At 45.0% G+C, this 9389-nt stretch overlaps 2 protein-coding genes across 3 annotated transcripts; one reads left to right on the forward strand and one right to left on the reverse strand.

Moving 5' to 3' along the window:
• The first annotated feature begins 274 nt into the window (after positions 1-274).
• Positions 275-1790, forward strand: mRpS31 (mitochondrial ribosomal protein S31). Its single transcript, XM_020943152.2, has 3 exons — positions 275-457; positions 524-976; positions 1044-1790. The coding sequence occupies exons 1-3, from the start codon at positions 420-422 to the stop codon at positions 1693-1695; spliced, it is 1143 nt and encodes a 380-aa protein (XP_020798811.2). The 5' UTR covers positions 275-419; the 3' UTR covers positions 1696-1790.
• On the reverse strand, positions 1704-9346 carry mib1 (E3 ubiquitin-protein ligase mind bomb 1). 2 transcript variants are annotated; one of them, XM_020943151.2, is made up of 4 exons: positions 8535-9346; positions 4112-5344; positions 2099-4045; positions 1704-2043 (listed from the first exon to the last, which is right to left on the reverse strand). In XM_020943151.2, the coding sequence occupies exons 1-4, from the start codon at positions 8862-8864 to the stop codon at positions 1903-1905; spliced, it is 3651 nt and encodes a 1216-aa protein (XP_020798810.1). In that variant the 5' UTR covers positions 8865-9346; the 3' UTR covers positions 1704-1902. The 2 variants fall into 2 exon arrangements, with proteins under 2 accessions (XP_020798810.1, XP_086690327.1); XM_086834201.1 differs by lacking the exon at positions 8535-9346 and adding an exon at positions 5422-5505.
• Positions 9347-9389: the final 43 nt, after the last annotated feature.

Here is a 9389-nt window from a genome sequence, read left to right on the forward strand (position 1 = left end):
TATATTTTTATGTTAAATATGCTTATTTAATTAAAGTGCGATTCGATTTTCAGAAATTGACAGATTAGCATGAAACTTGCCAGAACGACGGCTTGCCCCCGTTGATAGCCCGAAAGTGAAAGAATTTGACAAGGTTTCACAAATAATTTACTAATAAACTGTCTTAATAAATAAAATTATCGCTTCACTACTCTAGCCTTAATTTTTAACCTAATATCAAATTTTTAGGCTGTTTCTAGCTTTTTTCGATGGTTGGTAGGGTTAGATTTTTTGTGGAGTGACTAAATTTAAGTTTTTAGTGACGGCACAGAAACATCGATGGTCAATGTTTTCATCGATGATTTGCGCACTTCTAATTGTTGTTACGCGAGCGATTTAGTTTTTATTTCTAGTTAAATTTATCAAAGAAATTGTCTAGAATGTTAACTCTACGCAACGCTCAGAGATTGAGCTTTCGGTAGGCTATAACTCTGGATACTTAAATCTCAAGAAAATAATTCACCTTACCCGTTTTCTCTGCCAGTTCCCTGCTGCCGGCTGCCTACAAAAACGTGGGATTGGCCAGCTACTCCTCACAGTCCAAAAACGACGATGGCTACTCCTCCTCAGACGACGAGAAGCCCACCAAGAAGAAGGACAAGCCCGCGGAGACGGCGGCCCAACGCTTGAACCGACTGCTGGGCACCATGCAGGCCACAGATCAGCTTTCCGCAGCAGACTTTCCACGTCCTGGCGATGCCACTCGCCGTCGCAGAGAGGCCCAGAAACAGGAGGCAGCTTCCAAGAATGTCCTAACGGCAGCAAAGAACATTGCCAGCATGTTGGGTACCAGTGAGAGCGACAAGAAGCAGACTGAGTCAGAGCTGCTGGCCAAGCTCCTGGGACACGGCAGCGAAACTGTTCCAGCAACGTCGGGTGAAGGTCAGGCGTCGGATGCTACGGCAGCTCCAGCTAGCGAAAAGGAACTGAACCTAAGGTGAGCATAATTAAAAAAAAATATATATATAAATACATAAATTACATTTTCGCTGTCCTCCCGGCAGCGAGTTGATTGTAGGCATGAAGATCGATCGTCGGCAGCAACCGCAGCAGCTGGAGCAGACTCGCGGGGAGTACGTTCGTCGTTCGCTGGCCTCTCGGGCAACGTCGCAGTCGAGGGATCGGCACCAACAGCAGCGTCCGCAAAGGCATATTAAGCGTGAGGCTGAATCCTTTACGGGCAGCGTCAATTTGTATGGCGGCGAGCCGCTCGGAATCTTCAAGGAGGACGCCAAACAGCTGCCCATCTCCAAGGACATCCTGACCACCTGGTCGCACCTGAGTCAGCGAGAACTGAGCCTGCAAGCTGCCCATCCGCCGGCCAACTACTTCGAGCAAATGGTTCTGTGGACGGACCAAGGCAAGGTCTGGCGCTTTCCCATCGACAACGAGCAGGACTGGTCGGACGAGGATGTGAACGTGGACTTCTCGGAGCACATTTTTCTCGAACAGCACCTGGAAGGGTGGTGTCCGAACAAGGGCCCCATTCGCCACTTCATGGAGCTTGTCTGTGTCGGTCTCTCCAAGAATCCCTATGTGACGGCCCAAGAGAAAAAAGATCATATTCTTTGGTTCCGCGACTACTTCGAGGCTAAGAAAGACATACTAAAGGACTTGATAGGCAAAGAGCCTAAGAGCAAAAGTATTTCTGCTTAGCATCTAACTTTGTTTTTGAATATTCGTTAAAAATATATTTTTTGCTTTATAAGACCGACGATATATAATTATATATATATGATATTGTGTAGAAATATGTGTGTGAAATCCGTTATGTATATATCCAAGTGTATAAACCTAATACTTCGAGGGCTGTGCAGAGGACTGTGCGCGGAATGTATGAGCAGCCGGCGGCAATTGGGGGCTTCAGAACAACAGGATACGCTTCTCCACTGTCTTGCGGCAAATGGGACACCCTTCGATCTGGTCGCCGCACATCTGGCACGTGCCATGGCCGCACAGGAAGACCATATTCTTGATGCGATCGAAGCACACAGGACACATAGTCTGGAAATTTAAAATCATTTACATTTCATTACAGAAAACTAGCCGAATCACTCACCTGCTCCTTAATGTCCTGCAGCTGCTGCTTTAGCTTCTGCACATCATCCATTTGGAAGTTGTTGACATTGGATGGGGCCACGATCACGCTGCCAGCAGCTGCAGCTGCTGCAAGATTCGACATATTCGAAGAGGCGGCTGCCAGCAGATTATTTTGACTGTTCAACTGATTACTGCTGCCGGCTACCGGCGTGACCACCGTATTGTTCATCGGCATACTGTGGCCGGTGGCATTGGCACAAGCTGCTGCTGCCGCCGCAGCTTCCATGAATCTTTCGTCGGGCATCGGCAAGGCCACACCTCCTCCAGCTGCCGCCGCCGTTACCTTCTCCGGTCGTCCAATTCCGCCGCAACAGAGACTGAACGACAGCATCTCGTCGATCTGGGTGCGACAGAGGACGCATTTCTTCATTAGGGCACTGCAATGCTCGCAGGCCACCATGTGGCCGCAAGGCCGGAAGAAGACGGCTGCCCGCCGATCCGAGCAGACCAAACACTCGTCGATCTTCTCACGGGAGGAGACAGTCTCGCGACAAATAAGGCACTTTTTCACTCTGGGAGCGCAGGTCTCACAGCAACTGACATGGCCACATGGCTTGAAAACCGTATCCCTCTTGGCATCAGAGCAGACGAGACATTCATCCAGACTGGCCGACGATTTCGGGGGATCCACGTGCAGAGATTGGCTCATTTCATTGGAGATTCCATTGAGGCCAAAGGCGGAGGAGGAGCCGCCTGCAGCGACAAAGGTTGACGAAGCCGACACACTGGTCAGTGGCAAGCTGGCGGACGAGGATTGATTTAGGTTACCGCCACTGGCAGCTCGTGCCCTGGCATTCGAACTGGTTCCAGCCACATTACCCGGAAGCTCAGAGTCATCCGTTTTTCGTTCATTATAGCACTTGACTAAGGTCTTGCATAGATTGGGATCCGGACAGAGATCCAACGGTGTCTGCTGCTTGCGATTCTTGAGGGTTAAATCGGCTCCGTTGGCGGCCAAAAAGCAGGCAATTGACGCTGATGCCTTCTTGTTATTGGCATTCCTTAGCCCCATTAGAAGTTTACCGAATCCCTCCACGTCCTGGAGCTGTTTTAGCTGCGAGAGTGTGTGATGCCGAAGAGCTTCATGAAGCGGCGTATCCCCGTCCTTGTCGGGTATGTTCAGATCGGCACCATCCTGTACCAGCAGCTTGACAATCTGGACATGCTGACGCTCCACGGCCAGATGCAGAGCTGTCTGCAGATTCACATTTTGTCTGTCCATATTGGCTTTGCCCATGTGCACCAGCAGCTCGGCAATCTCTACGTGATTGTTGAGCGCTGCCAGGTGCAGAGCCGTGTAGCCATCGTCCTTCTTCTCCTCCACAATCCAGGGACGATTCGTCTTGGTCAGCAGAATCTTCATGGCGCTGGGATTACCCTTGAGGGCAGCATGGTGCAGGGCATTGAAACCATTGTTGTTGTTCAGCGTTATATCCGCCCCGAAGTCCAGCAGCAGGGAGAGCATCTCGTCGTGCTCCTTGGAAATGGCATCGTGTAGTGGTGTATCGCCCTCCGAGTCCTGCAGGCTGGGATGGCAGCCCAAGGTAAGCAGGGTCTTCACCACATTCAAATGGCCCTTATTCACGGCAATGTGCAGCGACGTTTGCCTCCGTTTATTTCTCGCATTCAAATCCGCGCCAGCCTTGGCCAGAATCTCTATTACAGCCGCCTCATCGCCGAAGGCGGCGTGGTGCACAGCCCTGTCACCATCCTTGTCTTCAATCTCCACGTCAACGGCATGGCGCAGTAGCACTTGTATTACCTCAATGTGTCCGTTTTGGCTGGCAGCTTGCAGAGCTGTGTGCCCGGCAAACACGCCATTAACATTGACATCCGGAGCCGAATTGGGCGAGGCACTAGATGTGGAAGGTTGGCCAGCGCCGGCCAGATACTCTTCGCAGCGGGCCTGAAATAGTAGAGATGTTAAATATGTTGATTTTCCAAGGATTATTCAAACGCAATTTGTACTAACCGCAAATCCATTGGCTGCCGCCTTGACGAACTCTTCGGTGGCATCCCCAGAGACATTCGGCTCGAACAGTTTCTTGAGTATGGCTGAAAGTCGTTCACCACTTGGGATGACCGGAGCACAGCTCCCATCAGCGGCCGTGGAAGAGGCCACCTTGCAAACGGCCAGGGGATTGTAAGTCCACGATGTGTTGCCCACTTCGACCTTGAGGTCGTTGTCGTGATACACCTGCTGCACTCTGCCAATCTTTCCCAGCGTCAACTGCATGGCATCCGCCCATTCGCCGTGTCCGCGCTGCAATATCTTGATGCTCTCGACGTCCGAACAGATCTTAACAATATCGCCCACCTGGAACTCGGGCGGAGCAGTTGTGGGCGAGGATACCTTGGTTAAGACGGCTGGGTTGAAGGTCCAACGGTTACCGGAATTGTAGGCCACCACAATGTCGTGATCCTCGTCGATGCCTACCACCATTCCCGCATTGCTCAGACACTCGAACATGCCATCGGTCCAGCCGCCATGTCCGTGCTGCAGGGATTGCACAATTTCCAGGTCCAGATCCACTGTTACCTTGTCGCCGATTTGAAAGCCATGTGGCCCCTTTCCTGGTCCATTCTCGCCCAGAAGCGGCAGGTGATCGCGGTACACATTACTGCCTTTGGCATCGTTGACAACCTTTAGATCGGCCATTCCCTCAAAGCCCACACGATACAGATTCTTGGAGCCATTGTCCCAGATCACATAGGCAGCCGATCGTGGTGAGGCCGAAGACCAATCCTGGATCTCGTTTACCTTACCGCGCCGTCCAACGCCGCCGTCTTGGTCTTCCCACTGCCAGTCCACGCCGCGCACGACTCGGGCTCCCGGAAATATGCCTCTGGCCAGAACTTTCTTGGATTTGCGACGCGGCTCCAGCATCGTACGCTCGCCTCCGGGTGTGGTGATTCTATAGAATCGATGTCTGAGATGATGCTTATCTCCGTGGTAGCAGATTGAGCACAAGTCGTAGTTGATGCACTCAGCGCACTTCCAGCGGATGCCAAAGATGGGCTGCTGGCGGCAGGTGTCGCACATAGTGCCCTCATGCTTGACTCCCGTGGGGGCGCTGTCCAGGATCCTCAGATCGTAGGCGCCAGCGCACCTATAGTTGGCCGCAGTGCCGTTGTCCCATACCACAACCACTTCCTCTGCAGATTCAAAATTACGTACGGTGCCGACGTGTCCTTCGCCGCCATCCTGTGAAGGAGAACATAAAGGAATTAGTGAGTCACTTAATCTTTCGATTTTTGCAATTCCGTAAACCCGAGACCCACGCTGATTAGGATGCGAAAATAGAAGCTGTAGTGCATCATAATAGCAACTAACTAAGTGTTAAGGTAGGCAACGCAATCGCTAGTGATCGTCGGTGGTTATCTCCCCTAAGGGATGAACGAGTAAAAAAAGCGGGGCATGAAAATAGCTAAAGAAGCATCGAAGATTTGAATACCTTAAGGAATGTATAAAATGATTTATAAAGCCAGAAAAAAGAACTGATAATACAGCCGATACAGGTTATCTTCCAGCAGAATTCTTCATATTTATAATGGTATTCTTTATTTATACAAATGAATTTCATGCAATCTTCTTAATCACAATAAATTGCACTTTGTAACATTAAGAATTTTGAAAAAGTGCTTATCTCTTTAAGACCGATCGTTGATTAAAAAAAACGTCAAGATAATGCAATCATTTTATATCAAACTATTTGCCAATTGTGTTTATTCATTGACTGTTTTAGCTCAATCGTTTTCCTTTCTGTGGAAATCGGTGTCATCCTGGCAAGATCTTTGGAAAACTGGTTTAGACAGGTATGATAAGAAAGAGGTCAGCTTAGTCGCAATTTCAAGAGCTTGATTCTAAGGAGAGCACACTGAATGCTCTAAAGAGTTCATTCTGTATTTCAACTCGGTATATATTAAATAAAATAAGATTACTTTTAAATAATATCACCAGTAAGTATCAATGAAAATTAAGTAACTAAGACCAGTAAGTAACTATGACCAGTAAGTGTATATGATCAGTTACTAACTTTGAACACTAATAAAGAATGACTTGGAACTTTTGTAACACAACACATTTCTAAAACTTGCCCGGCAGAAGTCACTTCGTTCCGGGGATGTTAGAACCAGTTGGGAATCATATGCATGTGCGAAATTTGATTTGGAACAAATTCAAGAGCAAGCTATTTGAAGAAAACTATGGAGTTATTCTTCTATATAATTTTACTAGTATATAAGTCGGAGCATGGCGAATCGGTGGACATATAGTCCATATATACATATATATAGCTGACATAGGAACAATCAGACGATTTATAGAAATATTCTCAGTAATTAAGGCTGACCAGTAATTAACTATGATCAGTAAGCTTCTATGAACATTAAGTTACTCTAAACCGTAAGTATCTATGAGCAGTAAGTAACTATGATCAGTAAGTATCTAAGCATCTAAGCACGTATGATCAGTTACTAACTTTGAACACTAATAAACAATGACTTGCAACTTTTGTAACACAACACATTTCTAAGACTTGGCCGGTAGAAATCACTTCGTTCCGGGGATGTTAGAACCAGTTGAGAATTATTAGCTCAGATGTGCGAGATTTGTTTTGGAACAAATTTAAGCTATTTGAAGGAAACTATGCAGTTATTTTTCAATATAATTTTACTAGTATATAAGCCGAAGCATGGCAAATCGGTGGACTATATATAGACATATATAGCTGCCATAGGAACGATCGGAAAATTAACTATGAGCAGTAATTAAGTATAAGCAGTAAGTAACTCTAAACAGTAAGTATCTATGATTACTAAGCACGTATGATCAGTTACTAACTTTGAACACTAATAAACAATGACTTGCAACTTTTGTAACACAACACATTTCTGAGACTTGTCCGGTAGAAGTCACTTCGTTCCGGGGATGTTAGAACCAGTTGGGAATCATATGCATGTGCGAAATTTGATTTGGAACAAATTCAAGAGCAAGCTATTTTAAGGAAACTATGTACTTATTCTTCTATATAATTTTACTTGTATATAAGTCGAAGCATAGCGAATCGGTGAACTATATATATACATATATATAATATATAGATGCCATAGGAAAGACCGGAAAATTTCAAGAAAAATTATAACTTTTCCAGTTTTCAAAAAATTTTCTGCAAATTTGATATAGCCATTAAATATTAATCTAGAATTTGTGTAAAATAAAAAAAATCGGACTACTATATCATATAGCTGCCTTACAAACGATCGTTAAAAATAGAGGATATTCGCTGTAAAATTTATATTTCATGCAATTTAACACTAGTGTCTGGTTTTGCCATAAGAAATTAAAACCAAAAGCATTTTCCTTTCTATGGAAAATGGGTGCCCCATCCTTGTCGGATAAGTGGGAAAACTGGTTGGAACAAGAACGATTAGAAATTGCTTGGCCCCGACTGCATTTCCCTGAGCTAGATAGCAATTAGGCCACAGTCAAGACTCTAAATAATTGATTTAATTAACTTTTCTTTTAATTTCTGTTTAAAAAACGATGCCCAAACATGAAAGCTTAATCAAACAAAAATAAAAAGTAAGAAACACATCGTTTGGCAAAATTCGCGATAGACATGACTAATTTGATGAGTAAAGGTTTGGGACTACACTTAAAATAAAATAATTATGTGGATTTGTATATATGTTTTGACAGAGATAAACATTAAAATTTAATAAAATAGCATAATAGGATAATATCCCTTTCCAAGCGACTCAGTTAATGTTACACTTAATCAAAGGTTGAATATAATTTTTGATTTTTCTTTTTTACGAGTATTTTGGTTTACTATACACTTTATATTTCTTTGCTTCCATTAGGTGTCTGTATTTACAGTATATAGCAAGGACTGCATTGTTTTTTTTTTTATTATTTTTAAATGACATAAAATAAGAGCTTTTAATTATTATTATTATTCTATGTACTTCTTAATTTCATTGTAAAATACTTTTTATTTATTTATCAATCACTTCGCGAACTTCTTGCTAATTGCACTTTTCTTTTCTTTCTTGTAAGAAATATTTTTAAAATGTATTGAAAATATCCAAAACTGGTCATTTTATCGATTCACTTAATAACCATGGCCTATATATATTTTTGCACACTTTCTCCTCGACATACTACACTTCGCGACTCATACTAAGACATACAGCGATCCTTAGATGGTGCAGAAGCAGGCTGCGACAGTTACGAGCCAAGAAGCTGGACAGAAGCCTAGTCATCGATTCGCGCACTCTTACAATTAAAGCAATTGATCCGGTCAATTGCCCAGGGGCGAGTGCTGCGCCGAGCTGACGATCTGCCGCCGCGATGCGGCGACTAAAAACCAAAGCACAAAACTTGACCTCACCTGTTTGTTCCACTTCCAGTCCGGTCCGCGGATCACCCGCGCTCCCACTCCCTCCATGGAGAAGCGCCTGGCGACGGCTGCCGCTGAATTTGCTGCTCCTGCTCCGCCGGCTGCCGCTGTCGCTGTCGTGGAGGAGGTGTTTCCACTTGCAACTCCTCCTGCCGCAACACCGCCGCCGCCGCTGACGCCCCCGCCCCCCGTTGCACTGCTCACTACCACACCCACAGCCGTCGATTGCTGGGTGCCCGTGTTCGTGTTTGTAGGTGCTCCGTTGGCCGCCGCCGCGTTCGTAGAGTCCTTGCCCGACGTGAGAGTGGCCGCGCAAGACATTTTCCCCACTCCGGCACGGCTTTATAATAATGGCAACAGATATATTCTTAGGTTTTATCGCGTTGAAAATCGGGAGTCAAGGAATTTTTTGCTTAGCGAACGACAAGTGTGACCGTCGCGGGTCGATCGAAAAATACCACGAACTTGGCTGTCAAGCAGAATCAGGAAAATACCATAAAATTGACAAGTGGAAATACATCGATGGCTATCGATATTCGCGAAAAACATCAATAGGATGTAAAACACCAATTCTTTTTACATTTTTACATATATAACTTTTACAACTCAATTAAAAAAACAAACTGAGTCAGAAAATTTTAATTTCAATTCGGAAAGGTTTATGGCCCAGTTTTTATTTGCATACTGAATTTAAAATTTTTAATGATATAATTATGGGGAAATGGAACTCATACATTTTAGCAAGCACTGGTAGTTCTGGCATGTAATATTTATCTTATATGATTATATACTTGTAAACATTTAAAAAACGTCGATGTATTTATGATTTTCCACCACAGGTAACTA

The sequence above is a fragment of the Drosophila serrata genome, unplaced genomic scaffold, assembly GCF_035046125.1.
Source record: "Drosophila serrata isolate PLE 108 unplaced genomic scaffold, ASM3504612v1 contig_272, whole genome shotgun sequence".
NCBI lineage: Eukaryota > Metazoa > Arthropoda > Insecta > Diptera > Drosophilidae > Drosophila > Drosophila serrata.